At 36.6% G+C, this 21,230-nt stretch overlaps 5 protein-coding genes across 5 annotated transcripts; 1 reads left to right on the forward strand and 4 right to left on the reverse strand.

Annotated features, from left to right (window-relative positions):
- Positions 1–181: 181 nt before the first annotated feature.
- On the reverse strand, positions 182–3,653 carry LOC106961698 (glycine N-acyltransferase-like protein 3). The gene is made up of 5 exons (XM_015055597.1): positions 2,022–3,653; positions 1,835–1,942; positions 1,297–1,411; positions 927–1,059; positions 182–712 (listed from the first exon to the last, which is right to left on the reverse strand). The coding sequence occupies exons 1-5, from the start codon at positions 2,094–2,096 to the stop codon at positions 313–315; spliced, it is 831 nt and encodes a 276-aa protein (XP_014911083.1). The 5' UTR covers positions 2,097–3,653; the 3' UTR covers positions 182–312.
- A 103-nt stretch (positions 3,654–3,756) lies between these two features.
- LOC106961703 (cystatin-like) lies at positions 3,757–4,908 on the reverse strand. Its single transcript, XM_015055601.1, has 3 exons — positions 4,647–4,908; positions 4,329–4,439; positions 3,757–4,193 (listed from the first exon to the last, which is right to left on the reverse strand). Exons 1-3 carry the CDS (start codon positions 4,839–4,841, stop codon positions 4,119–4,121), a joined length of 381 nt encoding a protein of 126 aa, XP_014911087.1. The 5' UTR covers positions 4,842–4,908; the 3' UTR covers positions 3,757–4,118.
- Positions 4,909–13,204: 8,296 nt separating this feature from the next.
- On the forward strand, positions 13,205–14,128 carry LOC106961702 (cystatin-like). The gene is made up of 3 exons (XM_015055600.1): positions 13,205–13,476; positions 13,638–13,748; positions 13,946–14,128. The coding sequence occupies exons 1-3, from the start codon at positions 13,276–13,278 to the stop codon at positions 14,042–14,044; spliced, it is 411 nt and encodes a 136-aa protein (XP_014911086.1). The 5' UTR covers positions 13,205–13,275; the 3' UTR covers positions 14,045–14,128.
- Positions 14,129–15,649: 1,521 nt separating this feature from the next.
- On the reverse strand, positions 15,650–16,663 carry LOC106961700 (cystatin-like). Its single transcript, XM_015055599.1, has 3 exons — positions 16,392–16,663; positions 16,114–16,224; positions 15,650–15,927 (listed from the first exon to the last, which is right to left on the reverse strand). Exons 1-3 carry the CDS (start codon positions 16,596–16,598, stop codon positions 15,829–15,831), a joined length of 417 nt encoding a protein of 138 aa, XP_014911085.1. The 5' UTR covers positions 16,599–16,663; the 3' UTR covers positions 15,650–15,828.
- A 2,016-nt stretch (positions 16,664–18,679) lies between these two features.
- Positions 18,680–19,910, reverse strand: LOC106961699 (cystatin-like). Its single transcript, XM_015055598.1, has 3 exons — positions 19,608–19,910; positions 18,971–19,081; positions 18,680–18,829 (listed from the first exon to the last, which is right to left on the reverse strand). Exons 1-3 carry the CDS (start codon positions 19,812–19,814, stop codon positions 18,731–18,733), a joined length of 417 nt encoding a protein of 138 aa, XP_014911084.1. The 5' UTR covers positions 19,815–19,910; the 3' UTR covers positions 18,680–18,730.
- Positions 19,911–21,230: the final 1,320 nt, after the last annotated feature.

Raw genomic sequence — 21,230 nt, forward strand, 5'->3', positions numbered from 1 at the left:
AAGTCCTGGGGTAGAATCAAGTTCTTGTTGGCTTACTGAAGATTGCACAGGAATAAACAATATGCCTGATTGGAGACTATTGAAAAGCATGTCAGTTTACAGTCATACATGTGGTGCTTTTAGAATAAAAATGCACTATATAGTTACATTGAAAGGGCCAATGACAGCTGTGAATCATGTCTGAATCTAAAATATTATTTAATTTGACGCAAAGGCAAATCCATCTTTTAATGCATAATTGAAAAATACACTTTAGATTTAATCACATTTTGACAAAAATTAAAAGCTGCTGCTTCATAGTCATTTCCAAGGTTAGAAGTTAAACTCAAACCATGCTGCTCTGTAGGAAGTATCCTCAACGAAGCCCATATTTTGGAAGAGTTTATAGGACACCATGTTGTCTTCCTCTATGAAACAATAAACCTGGTAGCCATCTGCATGGAGCTTTTTGGCCATGGTGCTGATCAAAACTTTGGCATAACCTTTTTCTCTGTGCTCGGGAAGCGTGTACAACATTCCCAAAGCGCAGTATTCATACACCAGGATCCAGGCCACAGGTACACCATAAGTGTCCAATATGCAGCAGGTTGGAAAGTTGCTAATAATGTTTTTAAAGTGCCTGTAACCCTTCTCATCCCCACCAAACTTCCAGGTTTTATTCACCATGTCAATGTGGGAGAGGCTGAGAGATGAAATCCTTGATTCAAGTTGACTGTTTGGGAAAAAAGAGAAAACAAAGTTAAAGTTTTCTTATTTTATTATATTGAGCTGTGATGAACTGGCGACCTGTCCAGGGTGCACCCTTCCTCTCACCTGAAACGTTCACTAAAGATAGGCAACAGCACCCCTCCTGACCCCACTATGGATGAGGGTGTAAGAAAATGCATGGATGGATAATACTGAGTTAATTGTATTTTGAAGCATACCTGTCAACATCTGGTGCACGTAGATGGCTGATGTCTGGAAGATACATAAGATGCACCAAGGTGAAGCTCCTGTTGTTCACTCTTTTTTCTGAAGAAACTTCTTTGAGTGTGGGCACATGGGAAATATCAAATCCTAAGGGGAAAAAAAATCTTTAAATATTCTCTTCTTATCTTGCTGCTTCAGTTCAAAATAGCAAAAAAGCACAGAGAAAATGAATAAGAGCGGTTTGATAAGTTCCTTCTTTAGCTAGTAAAATTATGCTACTGAAGTTATGTATAGTATACTGAAAGTTCATCAAACTGTATGCTGCACTCTGCAGGATTTTATCTGAAATAATGACAACAGCTGTTGATTTTCAGCATAACTGACCTCCAATTAGGAAATAAGTGCTCCAGTCAACTTCTTCGCTCAACAGTTTCCTTAAAACTTCCTCATCTGTGCTAAAGAACGACACCCTCTTCATGAAGTCCTCGGATCGCTTGTTCTATTTTAACAACCAAAAGTGCAACATTCCATTAATAATAAATCATTTAAAAATATTTAGAAATATGTGATAAATATAATACAGTAAGACATGTACATTGAATGAATAAACAAATGTATCTATGATTATATGATATTTAGTGTTTTAATAAATTATACTTAAATAATAAAATGCAGAAATTAACATTTTAGCTTTAAATATTCATGTTGTAATAATAATAATAATAATAATAATAATAATAATAATAGGCAAATAGTAATAACACATAATTTCAGATTATTATGATTTTATTTACATTATTACATATATGAATATTTCTTTGTGGCTCTTTTGATCCACGATAATAATGTTAATGTAAAATTATGCAAATCAGTGATACCACTTTTTACAGCGTTTCCACATTCGCGCTGGCCGTGAACTCACCTTAGGATCCGGGCGCAAAAGGATCACTTTAAATTCTGGCCACGAATCAACAACAACTTCCGCAGTGCTCGTTTTGTTCCTATTACAAGTGTAGAGGGAACCGTAAACCTGAAAACAATCAAAACAGCGGTGATGTTTTTCTTTTTTTCTTTTTTTAAAGCAGAAAAGTACCACTAATAAAGGGTACCTTATAACTCCTCGGGAAATGTTTAAGCAAAACTCCCTCAGCGATCTGAAGCTCGTCTTTATTTAGCACCTTCATGTCTGGTTTACGTGTAGCTTGTTTTTCAATTTCTATGGCGAGTCTCAGGTTGAAAACCCTTGATGAACTCGATGCTTCAGCTTTTTATATGCGTATATAAACAAATGATTAACAACCGGTTCATGTTTTTTTCAAGTTGTGGAGTTTAAACAACTTCCTGTTTTAAGTTTTGTAAAATAAAAGCCTTTTGAATTTTTTTTTTGTTTTGTTTTGTTTGTTTGTTTAGCGTTAGTCTGGCATAAAATGCCTTCCTTCTTGCCACTTGCTCATAAATGTAGCATGCATGACTCATTTGTAGAGTGAATGAGTCATGCTACATTTGATCTGTTTTGAAGCCGTTTTGAGTACTAAACTCAAACGAGTTTAGTACTCTCTACCAGCAGAAAATAATGAGATTAACTGTTTGCCATGAACAATACAAGCCCAATCACAATGTATTACTCTCTGTTAGAAGTTTTCAAACACAAAAAGAAAATGTTCACGAATAGATATTTAACAGTATGTGTGCGATTGGGTTAATAAGATGCAAACTGTCAGAAGTAAAGGCTTATAACATATATATGAGTCAGCCATATTGGGTATAAAACTCGTGACTGCTGGCAAACTCTAGTTTTACCAAACAGAATTCCAACTTCAAGGAAATTGTTATGGTTTTTCCATCTGGTAACACTGAAAATGCACCATAAAAAGTGTCAGCCAGGCAGATTTTTGAGTCATGGATTTGTCCATATCTTAATTTTTCCACAACTTTATCTCTGACCTACCCAGAGCGTTTCTTGGTCTTCATGATACTGTTTGTTCAATCTCTTTCCTTCCACTTATCACACTGTCTAATTTGCTGGTCTATCACACGAAATCCAAATAAACACATTGGAGTTTATGGTTGTAATGTTACCAAATGTGAAAAGAAGTCTGATGAATACTTTCGTAAGACTGCGTACTGAATTGTTTACTCCCCAGGCAGTTTCACAATCATTTACACCACAAAAAACACCTTATGTATTTGTTTGTTAAGAATAACTGCACAGCAACCCAAATGACTCACAGAATGAACAGCTGGGTCAGAGGATCATGCGACCTTAATCATGCTATTAGTGAGATTGTTCTAAACAAATAACTCCCAGTGCATGATGAGAACTGAAGAAACATTTTGGATAAGAGGTCAAATGTCCTAAAAAAAAAAACCAAGAGTTCCAGGTGACTTTATACTTAGAACTTGACATCTACACAATGAATGGTTCTCTTTATAAAAATGTAACCTTACAAAGAAAGCCTTTTTATTAAAAAGATAGACACTAATCTACTGCACTAAAACTTAAGCTTGTGAAGAATTGTTTTCTCAGCAGTTGGCAAACAAACAAAAATGGTTCTGCTGTCCTTTTACAACATATTCAGCTTAGCTCTGGCAGATCAATAAAGTTAAAACCAAAAGCACTGTCCAATCGCCTCCGACTAATTGTACTAATGAAGTGCCTGGTAAGTGTATGCCTTTACTGGATTTTGTAAGTAACGGTAGACCACATTTTCCATTCTTAATAATTAACTGCAGCCCTTTTGCGATGACATTGCCATTTAACATGCAGAAAGTCTGACAGATACCTAATAATAAACTAATTTGTGAAGCAAAAGAGGAAGATGTATTTTCATGGAGACTTTCAAAAACAATCCAAGAGGAACTTTATTTCAAAAGAATTTGATGATGTTTTCCATGCCGCATTACTGTGCAACGTTATGTGTACAGTGCAAATAAAGAATATATTTATAATAATTACATTTAGACATTTATAAAAGTTCCAAAGCAACTTTATAACTGTGTGGGGTTTACAAGTTAATCAAACAATTTAATGCTTTATTTAATTCTTCATGTTGGTTCTATAGTAAGTTTTTTAAAAACAGAAATTCAATGAGGTGAGAAACAGAAAGTAATATAGGAAAGATTTCCTGCGATGGGTATGTTAATTAATCTAAAAGAAATGTGTTAGATGAAGTTTGCTCAACAAACAGTGCTGAGAAGTTTCCTTTCTAGCATTTCTCTTCCACCATCTCGATGTCATTGAGCCATGGGCGGCTCCACACGGTGAATTTGCACTGGTAAGTCTAAAAAAAACACACAAAAAAACAAAGCCCAGAATGAGAATGAGTAATACAATCATTTTAGCTTAGTGACATCATTTGTACACTTCCCAATGCAGACAAAGGGAGTGGCCTTGCAGGCTCATCAGCAAGATTTACCGGAGCATCAGCTGGCAGGCTTTTGACGTCGCACACTTGATTAAAAGTGTTCTTTCTGCAGGAGGTCTTTACCATCTTCACAGTTAGGATGTACTTCAAGCCTGCGACCACCTTAAAAGAGAAGTAAAAATAAAGTCGGCAGACAAAAAAACAAAGCTATATAGCTCAGACGCTTTACTACTGTTTTAGAGACCCAATTTTCAAGCAGTTAAAAGGCATTGTTTACGGGTGCTATGTTAGTGGTATCCTGTAATAATCTTCTTATCGGATTTGAATAAAATAAATACAAACATTTCAAAGTATTAAAAGATAACATACCTGAACCTGAGCCTTGACCACTTCAGCTGCTTGACGGAGGAACATGTCGTTGTTTCTTCTGTTGTGTTGGACAACAGCGAAGTTCAGCGCATTTTGGACACCGTCATTGTGGATGTCTATATCTGTCGCGCCACCAACCAAAGACCCCTCCACAGCTGCAAGAGCTGAAAGTAAAACAAAAGCAATCTTCCACATCGTTGTTATGCGTGCCGTGCGGTAGAAGGGAAATAGGAAAGCACTGGCGGAAAGTCTTTACTGTTATGTAAACAAGACCCGCCCTGAACATGAATTATAGGCAGAGGACGCAGCCAATCAACAGTCTCTCTGCGACACAAATCCCGCCTCCCTATCACATCCTGGTTATTACATTGTTTTGATTTTGCATTTTCCGCTTCCGCTTTCGCAGCGCTAAAGTGTATTAAACCATGATAAAAAATTAAAAAAAAACCCGACCAGAGTCGACTGAATCTGTATTACAAATAATAATAATAATAATAATAATAATAATAATAATAATAATAATAATAATAATGATAATAATAATTAAAATGCATACAATTATTATCAATATAATATAATAAACATATACAATATGATTTTTAATATTGTATGGTTCGTTCTTTGTTTTGTTTTGTTTTTTTCATTTCAAAATAAAATTGCAAAAACAAAACAAGCATGTGTTTTTTTTTTGTTTGTTTTTAAAACGAAATTAGAAAAACGGCAATTGCAAAAATAATAAAGAAAACAAGCTGTTAATTTCGATTTTCATTATTTCATTATTGACGAGCGGTCTGACCCGGAAGTTCTCTCTGTCCGGCTTACACAGGGGCCGTATCATCGCGTATCATAACGAAGCTGAAGTTGGTTTCCAATTCTAGCTTCCATCGTTAAAGGGCGATTTCACCTAATTTGTCACTACCTTCCACATCTTTAATCGACTCTAGTTTAAAAACTACTGCACCGAGACACTTGAAACTTGGACTGGATTATTCTCCTCTTCAAGCTGAATATTTAAAACCTTGTTTGGGATTTGTGAAACATTTTTCTGATTTGTGAAAACTCAATAAAGTTCGATTTTCACCATATTTTTGTATCTCTTTCATACCAGAACTGCTCTCATTAAAAAAATTACTACACACAGGCACTTCAAATCTGGACTAGATTATTCTCCTCTTCAAGAAGAATCTTTATAACCATGTTTGGGATTTGTGAAACCTTTTCCTGATTTGTGGAAACTTGATAAAGTTTGATTTTCACCATTTTTGTGCACCTGGATCACCATAGACCTGCTCCAATTAAAAAACTACAACTCCTAGACACTTCAAACCTGGACTAGATAATTCTCCTCTTCAAGAAATTCTGTGGTTTAACGCCTCACAATATCTTTTCACATTTTTATAAGTGACGCATGGCTGTCCAATTAGAAATGAAAATCTTTGTCCCCTTAATGAGACTATTTATCCATCCATCCATTTTCTTCCGCTTATCCGGGGTCGGGTAGCGTAGACAGCAGCTTCTGAAGGGAGGCCCAGACTTCCCTCTCCCCAGCCACTTGTTCCAGCTCCTCTGGGGGAAACCCAAGGCGTTCCCAGGCCAGCCGAGAAACATAGTCCCTCCAGCGTGTCCTATTTATTATAACTTATTAGAGTCAACTCATCAATAATGAAATAATGAAATGTTTAAAGTAATTTTGATCAATTTGATCAACATGTTTTTTGAATGGTAAGTAATTGAGAAGCGGAGATAATAATAATAACATTAAATCCATAAGTTGTTTAGATGTAATGTTTTACTGCAATTATGTGTAGTATTGTAAATTATATATTAAAACTGTTACAGTGAAGAAAACTCAAACAAATGTATCATGGACCCCGGAAGTAAAACATTTTTTGTTTGATTTTTCATAGTGAAAGCTCAGCCACAAGAGGTAGCAAAATGATCATGATAGTCGCGAAATTAACTAGATGTACTAAAGAAAGTTGTAAGCCCCTCTAACATATTCTAATGTCTGTGGTGAAACCTTTAAGCTTTTCCAACCTATGAAAAACAAAAACTGTTGTTCAGTTGTGGTTGAATATTTCACAGCTCTCTCTAATTGCCTGTTTAAAATTGCTAACTTTTAAGCTTATTCCACAAATTTAGAATAGTTGAGCTTTATCTTTGTCCATCTACTTTGTCTTAGATCACTTTCTGTTGAAACACCCAGCTGTGTCAAAACTTCAACTGTCGAGCTGTTTTATCCATAGTGCACTGTGCAAGTTTGAACATAAAACCAGTTTTAGGAGAAAATTTCAAGCAAGCTTGAATATGTTCTTTTTGGTGGGTTTGCATAGTCCATAGAAATGTAAAACTGGCTTACTGTGGAAAGCAGGATTCAAGGATTTCTTAAAAGTGTCTGTTTTTGTTACACTTTCCAGTTCATGGCTACAGAGTAAGATTACAGGACACTAAATAACAAAAAAACTAGAAAATTCCTTGAGAAATTTAACCGGGGCATGCCAAAGTGTGCCCGTCGGCTTGGACCCAGCGTTCTGATGCTAAAAATTAGCATTGATGCTAAAGAAAGCTGCAATGTAGTCAATAACCTGTGGAGAGGCAGAAGCATGTTGACAAAGCTGTACTTGTACCATTCATTATGTTAAAATGAATACATAATCTAAAATTAGCCAAAGTGCTAATATTAGCATGAAGGCTATCAGTATCATGTGGAGCATCACTAGCATGTTGTCTGTTATTGACTTACTTCATTCAGTATACTAAACTAATATGCTAATATGCTAATATGTTACTTTAGGTAAAAGGCTTTATATTTTAGGTAAAAGGATAATGCTAATGCCCTTGCATTAGTTAAGGGCAGTGAAATGCTAACGTTTGTGCTAATGTTAATGAACTGCCTTGCTGTTCACTATCCTGAGACAAAAAACGTAAAAAAAAGCCTAATATTTTTGCACCACCTATGGCGGTGCACTGATGTGAGAGGGATGTGCAGGTTTTTTTTTTTTTTTTCACTTTCAGTAAGATTCATTTTAATAACCACACTAATTCAATGTGTAACAGTGGTTTGTTTAAACCAGTCACATAGAGACCAAAGGAGCAATTACCTGATGTAAAAATTGTCAGGGCTTTTATTTTGAAATTTCAGTAAACTTCATTTTAAATGGCCACACTAATCCAATGTGTAACAGTTGTTTGGTTAATCCAGCTATATAATGCTCAAAACAGCAAGTAGTTCTAAATCCCAGCTCAGCCCTCCTCTGTAATAATTGAGTGTTCCACCATGTTGTAGTTCTGACCTTCTGCTCTGCCCTCTGTATTAAAGTGTTCCGCCATGTTTAGAACTACAGAGTCTTTGTAGTCCAAACCAGCCGTTCTGCCTTTCTCTGTATTCTGTTGCTATAGTGATTAAGCCTCTGCTAACTGTCGTGTGTGTGAGACAGAAAGGTGGAGAAGGATTTCTATCTTTATGAGACACCCAGTCAGTTTTGATGAAAAAAGCAGTCCGAACAACTGCTTCCCCTTCAGGATCCGTAAGGCCGATCCAAAAACAGTTTGAAGCATATGAGAGGGCTATTTGTTGTCTCCAATAGTCCCGCGATTCATATCTATGTGTCACTCACAGAAATAGCAGCAATGAGAGAAAAATGGTGTGCGCTGAGCTCAGAAATTTTTCAGAAAAGTCTGAAAATTAATGGCTGAGTGCCTGAGGTTACCCTGTCACATGATTTCACTCTGAAGCACCTTGACAGAAAACCGTAAGCCCTAGGGAAATTTTGAAAACATTTTACCGGAGCAGGCATTCGTATCAATGTCATGACCGACTTTCATACCAATAGAGCATTTTTTGTAGGCATGAGCGCGATTTCAAAATTGTTTTGGGGTCAAAAATCCACTAATTTTCTCACTCTAAAAAAGCGGCAGTTGGTGTCAGTTACAGTCTGCGTTTCGGCAGTTGGAAATTTAGCTCGTTTTTCGCTTTTTACGTCGCCATCGTAACTCCGATCCCCAATAAAAATAAAAGCCCGGATGCCGAGATTGAGGCGCACGTTTTGATACCTTTTTTTGTGGGTGGGCACGCAGCGGTACGAGCCGCATTAAAGGTGACGGAAGAATAATAAATAGACATTCTATTGGGCGTAGAACAATAGGTGCCTGCTATGCATTACATGGAAGGCAGTGACTGCCTTCAACTAACAGTGACTGCCTTCGCAAGGTAGTCACTGCTCTTCCCTATGTAATGCTAATGGTATGCCCCAATGAGACTTTTCACCCCTCATTCTGATTTCTTATTTTATTGCAGGTTTAATCATTTCAAATGTGTCAGTGTTAAATTGCACATTTAATAACAGGAGCATTTCACAGCCAAACTGTGCCCTTTAGAGGCTGAAAAGCATTTTATGCTCTGGCCTCACTGCTAACATTCTGGAACGTCCATTTATGAAAAGACTGACAGGTGACTTGGAATTTTCTGTGAGTGAATACTCTTTCTTACAACAGCAAAATAAGTGTGGACAGAGAAATGTGTCTTAAAACACTGCATCTATGAGGTGGAAAAGAGCTGTTAAAGACACAGTAAACAGTAATGTCTCCATCCTTTGCAGTGGACTAACATAGTTAGTTGTCCACATGGAGTTGTTTACTTTTGAGGTGAGCACATGGTCAGGTAATCACATGCATTATGGTTGTACGATTCCTGCACACTTTGTTATGCATTATGTAACTGTGATTATTTACCAAACTGTTTCCCGTAAGAGGTTTATCAAGTTCAAACAATGAACTGAGTTACACAAATAGCACAAAAGGGAAAACGTTAAATATTCGTTCAATTTGTGCAACCTCAAAGTAAACAGTGAAACATCAAAGGTTTCTAAAAAAAGTTGGTGAAATAGCAAAATTTGAAGTTTGAAGTTGTTCAGATATTCATCACTGTTGAGTGAGAGACATAACTACAAACTGAATTAAACATTTTAGGAGTAAGATGCCATCCTATGTCTCTATATATGCTGGATTACAGAAAAATGATTGATGAATAATCCCACATGCTTCTGGAATAAATTCACGGTGACTGCTTTCATTTGAAGTTCTCTCTTGCGAAAAAAAAAACGAAAACCAAACAAAACGTTTCAAAAGGTGTACATCTCAGGACGTGCTTCATTATTATATGCAACCTGGATCAGAAAGCTTTTCCTGCCTTGTCTCATTAGTTGTAAAATATTTTTTGACTTAGAGCTGCTCAATGGAATTATGTTTGAGGTCTCTACTTCAACAGTTCTTTCACTTAAAACTGCTGTTGAAGTAGAGATATTCAACTCAGAATTTGATATTCTGAGAATTTAATATTCTCAGAATATCAAATCAGAAACCGATAACACACATATAGCTATGACCAAATTTGTTTTACTTTGGCTGGTGGAGACATGTAAAATACTGGTCAGCAGTTATTAAATACTGTAATGCCAATAGAGATGTTTCATGTGCAAATAATTGCTGACATGTCCTCATTTAAAATAAAATGTATTTACAGTGTTTCTACAATCTATTGACTTAAAAATGCACAGCACACTTTCCAGATTTTCATTTCTGAAGAATCAGAAAATTATTTATTTTCTTTCCACTTCTGCACTATTTTGTCGATTGACCCAGACGGACTTGGCTGACGGACTTGGCCGAACTAGAGAGCTCTCAGACTGTTGGTGTGGACAGAGAAATGTATCTTAAAGCACTACATCTATGAGGTGGAAAAGAGCTGTTAAAGACACAGTAAACAGTAATGTCTTCATCCTTTGCAGTGGACTAACACACAGTAAGTTGTCCACATGGATGGAGTTGTTTACTTTTGAGGTGATCACATGGTCAGGTAATCACATGCACCTTACACTCTCTTTCCTTGGCTGCACGATTCCTGCACACTTTTTTTAATGCAATATTTATGTAACTGTGATTATTTACCAGCCTTTTTCCCGTAAGAGGTTTATCAAGTTTAAACACTGAGCTGGGTCACACAAATAGCACATTTTTTTGGGAAAAGGGAAAACTTTAGGTATATCAAAGGTTTTCAAGCAAGTTTTCAGCAAATTTTTGAAGTTTGAGGTCGTTCAGCTATTCAGCACTGTTGAGTGAGAGACATAATTACAATCTGAATAAAACCTTTTAGGAGGTAGAGTCCATCCTACATCTCTATGTATGGATTACAGAAAAATAATTCCACATGCTTCTGGAATAAATTCATGGTGACTGCTTTCATTTGAAGTTTTCTCTTGCAAAAAAAACAAACAAAACATTTCTAAAGGTGTACGTCTCAGGACGTGCTTCATTATTATGCAACCTGGATCAGAAAGATTTTCCTGCCTTGTCTTATTAGTTGTAAAATATTTTTTGACTTAGAGCTGCTCAATGGAATTATGTTTGAGGTCTCTACTTCAACAGTTCTTTCATTTAAAACTGCTGTTGCTCTCAGAGTATCAAATCAGAAACCGATATCACATGGTCAGGTAATCACATGAACCTTACATTCTCTTTCCTTGGCTGCACGATTCCTGCACACTTTTTTATGCATTATTTATGTAATTGTGATTATTTACCAGCATGCAGGCAGGTAGTCCTAAAACAATAACTCATACTGAAAAAAGTTTGGCTGTCATTTCCTATTAATCAGGAGGTGCCCAACTTTGTAATTTTAACCTGAAATACTCATTCTCTTAAAGACTGCCATGGCATTTATTAAATTAAATTGTCTTTTTAATACAAAGAAAGTCATTTCATTTTATCTTGCTGTTTATTTTCCTAGTGTACATTGGAAAGATCTATGTTGTTCAGTGGAGGAAGTGGAAAAATCTAGTATATTGAAGAAGTCAGGGAAATCTTTATGATCACCTCTAGTTGGTGTGTGCAAAATAAAGTACAACCACAGCCTAACACTATTCTAAATAATTTTGTATTTATTGTTTTTTTTTGTTGTTGTTAGTATTTTACAAGAGAGTAGGATGAAATGAAAGAAAATATTGCTTATTAACTGTGTACAATTGTTGTGATTCACGCTATCTCATAATCAGCCATTCCTCATAGGAATTGGTTGAAAAGCTGCTGCAGGTCTTTAACAGGAACACATTATCCCTGTCCTGGATTTCCTCCACTAGCTGCTTGGGTATTTAATGTTCCCTTTAAAGTTCTTTTGTTTATTTTTGCAATTCTAAACAGCCTCATCACACTTGTTTTCCATCAGAGCTTCTTCTCTATTACGCTCTCACTTCATTACTCTGGCCTGTCCAGTTTGTCCCAGTCCTAACCAGTCCTAAGCAGAAACGTAGGACACAAGGAGTCAATGTCCTTCAGCTTTACTTTGTTCAGCTGTTGGTTCTCATTTTATATGTGTGGTCCTTTACTAGGATTAGTATGAAATGATGATAATGAAGTTTTGAATATTTGTTTTATTCCTAAAGTGAAATGAATTAGAATCCACTACAGTACCTTCTCAGGAGCCTTATTGGATATACAATTATAATTCTTCCTCAAAAGTGTTAAATAACCAAAGGACCTCTCACTCCAAACATTGCTGTGTCATCGATTTGCTGGTGACCTCCCGAGGGGTCTGTGCTGATTTTTGGTTTGTGCAAATGAAACAAAGGTCTACAGTGTTTCATTATCCTCAAATATGTGTGTAATCCAATCCCTATCAGAACTTGGTGACACACTTACAGGAAAATGAGCCGATGAATAATCAGAAATATATGAACAGTGAATTAAAAAAGTACACAGGAGTGGATTTGATTACCTGATTATGCAAGCACAATAACAGTAACATGGTCTATATATGTGGTGTGTTAATGAAATGCCGTGTACTGAGACATTAACTTGGAGAAATGGCTTTTATTCAATCTGTTCCTATCTTACCCTACAGTGCTCTTTAACCTTTCCTTCCCTCTCTTGTTCTACATCTATTTACTTTTCATTGTTTTTTTTATTGCCATGTTTTATCCAAATCTGTGTCTCTTTCCAGGATGCCATTTTATTTATTTTCTTCTGTTAATGTTTGTGGTTTCTGTGTTTTGAGGATTTCATTAATTCATGATTTTAGAACGTGGGATAATTTATTTGCAAAAATCCCTATTTGTTCAAAGCTAGTGTGTGATATTTATTTTTATGAGGTCATATTAACCCCTAAAACTTAAATTGCACAGAAACATAGGAACTAAACAAACTGGTTACATCCATTGGTTGGATGAGCTACTTCAAAAACCCTCGTGCTTTTGGAGGTTCTCTCTGGGCACTCAAACTTTATAGAAACATGTACTTTTGTATTATCTTCACTGGTCACTCCAGATTGCCTCTGGATTTGTGTCTCTCTGTGTGTGGATGACTCTGAATACATAGTTGTGTGTGCGTGTTTGTGCTTCTCTGTGATGGACTGTTGACCTCTCCAAGGTGGATTTCCACTCTCGCTTGTTGACCGTTGGAGATAAGTACAAGCCCACTAGTTTGAGAGCTATTTGATTGTTGATTGGATGTCTGACAGGCGTGTCATACCTGTTAATCACTAAACAATAACACCATTTATGACCTAAAAGAGAACGCAGAGGGATTCAGAGGTTCATTCCTACTTCAACACTTTTGTAGTTTCACTTCTGAAGCAAAGATGTGGAAGGCAATTTTTCCTTTCCTGGCCACTCTTTTTGTCGGGTTCTTTTGTGTTCCTGGGGGCATAAATAAGATAGAAGATGCAGAAAACGATGCAATGTTTCAGACAGCGTTGAAGTTTGCTGTCGTCCAACACAACAACGGCACCAATGACACTGTCCTCTACCAGGTTGTCAAGGTGGTTTCGGCTGAGGTTCAGGTCAGTATGCTGCAGATATTTCTTTGTTCAGTGTTGAATCAAGACCTACTATTAGAAATAAATGTAAACATTTGACACATTTGGCCAGACGTCACATATTAAAAGATTTCATTCGAACCCAAGTCTTTGTGAATAACTATCTCGTCTGTCTCTCCTGAAAGGTGGTATCGGGGCTCAAACACATCATGACTGTGATTTTGGGAAGAACCAACTGTGAGAAGGAGGCACCAGCAGACAACTGTGGCATCCACAAAGAGCCAGGACTCGCTCGGGTAATTAGACCAGATCATGAAAACCTGATATTAAACTATGAGATTTAAAGATAGAAATCTCAAACATCAATTATAAGTTAACATTGTAAAATATGTCATTGTAGGCACTCGTTAAGAGCAGTAACAATTAACATTTGTCTGGATGAATGTACATGTTTTCTCTGTTTTATTTAAATTATGCACGCTTTCTTTTTCAGCATCACCGGTGCAAATTTGAAGTGTGGAGTCGCCCATGGCTTAATGATACCCAGCTAATAACAAATGAATGTGACAGTGTTGAACGTACTACAGAGTGAAAATCCCTTTCCTCTGGAATATTTGCAAATGGTTACTACCTTTACACCCTCTCAAGGTCACTTCTGTCAATGCTGCCAAACAACTGTCAAACATTTGAACCTCAACAAAGTTCTGTATTGTGCAATGCAAAATCTAAATTGTTTTCAATAAAGTAACATTTGAACTTCTTTGAATGGTTTTTTGTGGTTTATATATGTGTATAAACCACACACACACATATATATATGTGTGTGTGTGTGTATATATATGATTTTGAATAAAGTTTCATTTGTGTAACTTCTTTTATTCTTCCAATGTTGTCAATTCAGAAATTTTAAGTTGTGAGATACAGATTTGCGTGTTTTTGATTTGACAACCCCTGCTCGTTTTTAAGGTGGCACTCTGCTCAAACATAGCCAAAATCGGGGTACGATACTGGTGGGTCAAATGGAGTCAGACTAGTCTGAGCAAACCCGAGTGCAAATAGGCCCTAAAAGGAGGCAAAACGGGGAGGAGGATGTGCAGGATTCATTTTACTTCACAAATTATGTTTTGACATTTTGGAAATAGAATTTTATTTAGGCAAATCAGAGTAAAGAGGGGAGAATTATCAGTTTTGTTCTACAACATAAAATACTGATGATCAATTAAAGTTAGCCACAAAATGTAAAACTGGCCAGCAATATGAAAACTATTGCAAGGCACTGCAACCAATTAGAGATTTCACATTCTTTCATGAACAAAACTTGTTCAGTGCTGCATTGGTAACTCTTTCATTATCCAGTTAAAGAGCATTCAGATAAAACTCCACAACATATCTGGGAAGTTTAAAAGTTACTTTATTTGAAACAGTGTAGGTCTTTTGTTTCTTTCTTTCTTGAATACTTTCATGGTGATATTTTGGTTTTGAATTGCAGGATACAAATAGTTGTAGATGTTCTTGAAAATTTCAGTACAGTTAGAAAGTTGTGAAGTAGCTTTTACTGAAGTGACCTGAAGGCAGTGACACTGCAGACCTTCCAGGGGAAACTGTTTTTCACTCTGAAATATGTTCAATACTGCTGCTCTCCTCTTAGGTCAGCTGGTTGCCATTGGGCCACACTTCCAATTTGCACCATTTATCCAAACATGTTGTTTGGATAAATGAGTGTAAGCACACTCAGTCATTGGAGTGCTTACAATAACAAGTAGGCACTCCTTGCTATTGTATGCACTCATTAACAATGAAAAGCTACCTTTGTTGCTGTGAAAAGCTACATTGTCGGCTACAATGCCAGCTGTGGTTTGATGTAGTTGTGATTTCTCTTTAAATTACAAAGCTTTAATGTTTTCATGATTTAGCGAATTGACCTGAGCAAATCATTGAACTTTGCAGACAGCACCATTATAGTCTAGAGCTGAATAGCTAATTTCCCTTTTATGTGAATAAGGGACAGATATGTTTATACAGCCTTCTGCTCGTTTTTGTTCATGATTTCCTTTAGTTGTTTCATGAACTATTCATGTTTGAGTAAATGAAATAAAACTAAAACTAAATGTAAAAAAAAATAATGAAAGCTTAAAACATTGTATATAATATAGACAAAACACTTTCAGAGAAGTTAGAAAGTTCCTTTATTTAAAAGTTGTGCTTTTTTGTTTGTTAATGAATCCATAGTGAAACTTTGATTTTGCATTGCAGAATACAGATCTTTATTGAGGTTAATGACAAATTCAGTAAAGTTTGAAAGTTGCATTTACTGACATGACATTGATGGGGTGTAAAGGCATTAACCTTTGCAAATCTTCAAGAGGAAAAAGTTTTTCACTCTGAAGTACGCTCAACACTGTCACACTCTTCTTTGGTCAGCTGGGTATCATTGAGCCATGGGCGACTCCACACCTCAAATATGCACCGGCGAGGCTGAAAAAGAAAGCCCATAAAATATTTCAATATTTGGACAATCATTTAGACAAACATTAATTACCGGTGGTTCTAATTCAACATTACTCAATGTTAGCTTATGATAGTTGCAGTTTAAAGTGTTTGAGTTTTCTTGCTGTAAAGCCCAAAGTTTAATGTCAGGTTTTCATTATCTACTCTAATTACCCGAGCAAATCCTGGCAATTTTTGGACAGCACAGCCATCTGCTGGTGCCTCCTTCTCACAGTTGGTTCTTCGCAAAATCACAGTCATGGTGTATAAGGAGCCCTCTACCACCTTCAAGGAAAAGCAGTCATGACAAAGAAAATCCAGATTATTGTAACATAATAAAGATCTCTTTTCAGTAGTGAACAATCAAAAACTGATAAACAGCAGTTCAACAAAGTTCTCAAACTAGGGCTTGATGTAACAGTGAAAACATAAATATTTACAACATTACCAACCTGATGCTCAGCCGAGTCCACCTTGAGGACCTGGTAGAGGACCGTGTCATTGGTCCTGTTGTTGTGTTGGACAACAGCAAACTGCAAAGCTCTCTGGAAGCCCTCATCGTTATCTGCATCCTCTATCTTCTTTTTGCCTCCGACTATCACCTGACACAACCCAAAGGCTAAAAGAGCGGCAACAAAAGGAAAGATAACCTTCCACATATTTGTTCTGCAGGTGAAACTGCCTAAAACCTCTGAAGAAGAATTAAACCTTGGGTGCTTGCTGCCTGCTCTTTTAAAGAAGTTGTCCGACCATTTACACATTAACAGAGGAATCATCCAATCAAAAATCAATTAGCTGTCTAGCTGGGCGGGTGGAGTTTATCTCCAGCAGTCAATGGTCCATCTCTGAGACAAGTAAACATGCACACACACTCACAGGACTATCAGGCAGTCTGGACTTTGCAGTCGATTAACATACATGTTCGTATAACATAACTTAATGTCTCTGTTTTTGTTGCCTTTATGGATGTTCACCTCTCTCACCTTTCTAGTTGAGGACTGCAGAAAACACAGAAACATTGTACTAGGACTACTTTCATTGTAAAGCTAAAAGTAAATAGGTACTACCTTCTTTTGTGGAGCCAGTTGTAAAATTTGTAGGATGAAAATAAATAAACCGAATTTGAAACACCAAGCCAGAGAAAAGAAAAAAAAAGGGGGGAACACAAAGTTAATGACAGTAATAATGGGAGCTGGTTCCACAAGAGAGGAGCCTGATAACTAAACGATTTGCCTCCCATTCTACTTTTAGTAACTCTAAGAAGTGAACTACTCATAACCCTTAACTGTGAGAGCAAAATGTCCTGTTAGGAACAGCTGTAACAATTAGATTTCTGACGTATGATGAAGCTTGATTGTGCAGGGTTTCATGAGAATGAGAATTTCAATTCTAAATATTCCCCCTTTTAAATCAGTTGGAAAAAGCTGAGTTTTGGAAGAAACAATATATTTTAACTGCATTTTTAGACATCCTGTCAACAAAGAAATGGAATTATCTAGTTATGAAGCAACAAATGCGTGAAATGTTTTTCTGGATCTGCAACAAGATATTTCTAAATTAGGCATTATTGCAGATTTGAAAGGAGGAATTCTAATTGTGGGAATTAAAGGATATTTCCAACAATTTTTACTTTATTAGTCAATCAGGATTTACTCTCCCAATGATTGACTGAGAAGCCTCTTTTTTAATGCTCTGTTGTTTTAATGATAAAACAACAGATAATGCCATTTTTTAAAACATGTAGCATTAATGAATTAGCCTTAAACTGAGTGTCTGTGAGGTTTTTGGGGTTTGTTTTTGTATCTTTTGGTTCATGAACTCATCTGTCTTCTCTCAATTTTGTATGCAGAAAATTAGATATCACTCTGGCTTTTATTTCTTTTAGACATGCCTGTGATCTACATAATGTATTTGATTAATTGGAATTGATAAATGTAGCTAACCTGTTGCACGTTTTGCAAAATTTGACACCAGGGTAAAATTTCAACTTAAAAGACAAAGACCCTGAGCAACCAATAGATGCTACAGTGGAATGATTTAAGTCACACATATTCATTTGGCAGAGCAACCTAAATATAAGGAGGATAAATCAATAGATGACTACCGGTAAATATAGATGCATGCCCACTGTAGCTGCAGTGACTTAGAGCAGCTGAATCCATATGCATGCCACAATTAGCTGCTTTTTTGTGAAACCATTTGAGCAATGTGTGTTTTTACTTCAACTTTGCATTGTTGCAACAGTTTCCTTTGGTCTGTCACATAAAACACTGCTTTATATATGCTCACATGATCAGGTAAACAAATGATCGCTTGGATACTTTTTTATGCACTCTTTATGTAATTCTGATTGTTTATCAACCCCTTTCCTGTAACTGTTTTATCAAATTCTTAGGAGCTGGTGTACACAAATATCCAAATATCTGTGGAGAATGCAACACTTTAGACTTTTGTTTCATTTGCATGGATCTAAAGTCAACAGTGAACCCTCAAGAGGTCACCATAAATCAAATGAATCAGTGAATTTTGATGTTGCCTTTCATACTACAAAGTACTGACCAAAGAATTCAAAATTTTTTCTAAGGCGATCACACAAAATCCTATACTACAAGGCATGTTTCGGGACACAGAATACACAGAGCACATCTGCAGCAAAGTTTAAAATAAATATCAGACACACAAACATATTCAGGGGAGTTTAAAAGTTGCTTTATTTAAAGCTTTAGTGAAGTGATTTTGAGAGGGTGTCAAGATAGTATCACTTTGTAGAGCTTCAAAAGAAAAATGTTTTTCATTGTGACTCAGGTTCAATATTGCCACATTCCTCTTTGGTCAGCCGGGTATCATTGAGCCATGGGCGACTCCACACATTGAATTTGCACTGGTAAGGCTGAAAGAGAAAACCCACAAAATATGTCAATAAAACTGAGAATACATGTTCATTTATTCAAACATTACTTATTAGTAGTTTATGTGTGAGATTCTTTTTCTTAAATACTAAAGTCAGCTTTGTATTATCTAGTGAATTTACCCGAGCGAATCCTGGCTGCTTGTGGATAGCACAGCCATCTACTGGTGCCTCCTTCTCACAGTTGGTTCTTCCCAAAATCACAGTGATTACATAATTGGTCCCAGCTACCACCTTTAGAAGAGGCAGCCACGACAAAGAAAATCCAGATTATTGTGACACAGTGAAAAAAACTCTTATCAGAAGTGAAGCATCAAAGACAGACAAAAAAAACAGTGTTAACATATCTTTTTTTTATATTTGTTATTCACAAAAACTTTATGTAGTTAATGAGTTCAAATTAAATTAAATCTTTTAATATGTGACATCTGGCCCCCTAACTGTGTCAAGTATCTACGTTTGATGCTAACAGTAAGTCTTGTACCGTGGCCGACAGGTGCAAATGCGCAGCAACAGAGAAAACATGCAAACAAAAAAAGAGACGCAAACAAAAAAGAGATGCAAACAAAAAGCAAATAAAATTCAGCAAACATGCATTTTATTTGCTTTTTGTTTGCGTCATCTCTGCTTGTTTGTTGCATTTAATTTGTTTGCGTCTTTTTTTGTTTGCATGTTTTCTCTGTTGCTGCGCATTTGCACCTGTCGGCCACCGTAGTCTTGAGTGAATAGTGAACATTTAAATCTGTATAACATTACCGACCTGACGCTCAGCCGAGACCACCTTGAGGACCTGGTAGAGGACCGTGTCATTGGTCCCGTTGTTGTGTTGGACAACAGCAAACTGCAGAGCTCTCTGGAAGCCCTCATCGTTATCTGCATCTTCTATCTTGTGTAAGCCTCCAGCCATCATCTGACAAAAGCCAAAGGCTAAAAGAGCAGCAAAAAAAGGAACAATAACCTTCCACATCGTTGTTTCGTAGGTCAAACTGCCAAAAGGCTCAGAACAAGAAGCTTTGATGCTTTCTGCCTGCTCTCTGAAAGCAGAAGAGATGGAACTATTTATATTTTACCAGAGGACTCATCCGATCGATAATCAATCAGCTGTCGAGCACTGAGGCCAGAGCTTATCTCCAGAGGTCAAAAGTCTCTAAGGACTAACAGACAGTCTGGACTTTGTAATCAGCTAACATGTTTTTGAGATTTGAAAGTACGCAGAGAGAAGTCTCTGTCCTGCGTGTACCTGCTAACATTGTTGCTATTATATTTATATTGTCTCCATTTTAGTTCCCTTTATTCAAGTTACATTGGGCCTGGCAAAACTGTTACGGTTTCTTACCTTCCTGGAGGTGACCACAAATGGGAATGAATGCATTTTCTTCATGGAACGTTTAACTTTACTTTATTAGTCACTTACTCTGTTACGACTGGTTCACTGAGCATCTTGTCTTTTTTTTCTTAATGCTCTGGTCCAAAAATGACCACTCTTTTCTGAATGTAAAAACAGAAAATTAAATTTTATCCAGGGTTTTATTTCTTCAAGGCATGCCTGTAGGCTTGAATACAGTATTCATCAGAACTAAAGGGTTTCACAAGACTTGCGACCGGGTCCAGGTTTAAACTTATAGCAGGACAAATACCCTGATTTGATCAGGCAACCGTAGCTACATGGACTCACTTAAATCAAAGCATTTTCATTGATAGAGAGCCCCAAACACAAGGACATGAATTAATAGGAAATTTAGTAGAAGCACGCCACCTACTGACTTAGAGATGTAATTGCAGTTAAAGGTCGTTCTACAAAGAATGACTATGGGGCCTGAAATCATGCCACAATTATTATCATTAACATATTGAGCACCATGCAGTTTTACTTCAAATTATGATTAAATCAGTGTTGCCCAAGAGACATCTGTTCACTCAGAAAGTGCAAACTCTGTGCGGAAAGATCGCAGACCAGGATTTGAATGCAGAACCTTCTTGCTGCAAGGCAACAGTGCTCCAACAAGCATCCACACTTCAAAAAATTAAATAGGACACCTAGCTGGACCAATTACCACAACTTGCTTCATGCTGATGAATAATCAGCCAAAAATATGTTCTATATCTTGCTCACCTAACAGAGGGAGACAAAAAAAAAAGATTATTAATCACAAGGACAGATTCTGATAAGTCAAATTTACTTTATTGTTTTTTTTAATTTGTAGGTTTTACCAAGTAATTAAACAATTGATCAACTTTATTTTGCATTACAGCATTCATAGTTGTGAAAACAGTGGACTTCATCACACAGAGGATGGTAAGATGTTTACACTGTTAAAAGTAGCGTATATTTCAAGGTGAGTTGAGTTAAGGGTTCAAGCACTGCTTTTCCGTGACCTGAATG

Source organism: Poecilia latipinna, unplaced genomic scaffold (assembly GCF_001443285.1).
Source record: "Poecilia latipinna isolate Pla-1442-1.1 unplaced genomic scaffold, P_latipinna-1.0 Scaffold1325, whole genome shotgun sequence".
NCBI lineage: Eukaryota > Metazoa > Chordata > Actinopteri > Cyprinodontiformes > Poeciliidae > Poecilia > Poecilia latipinna.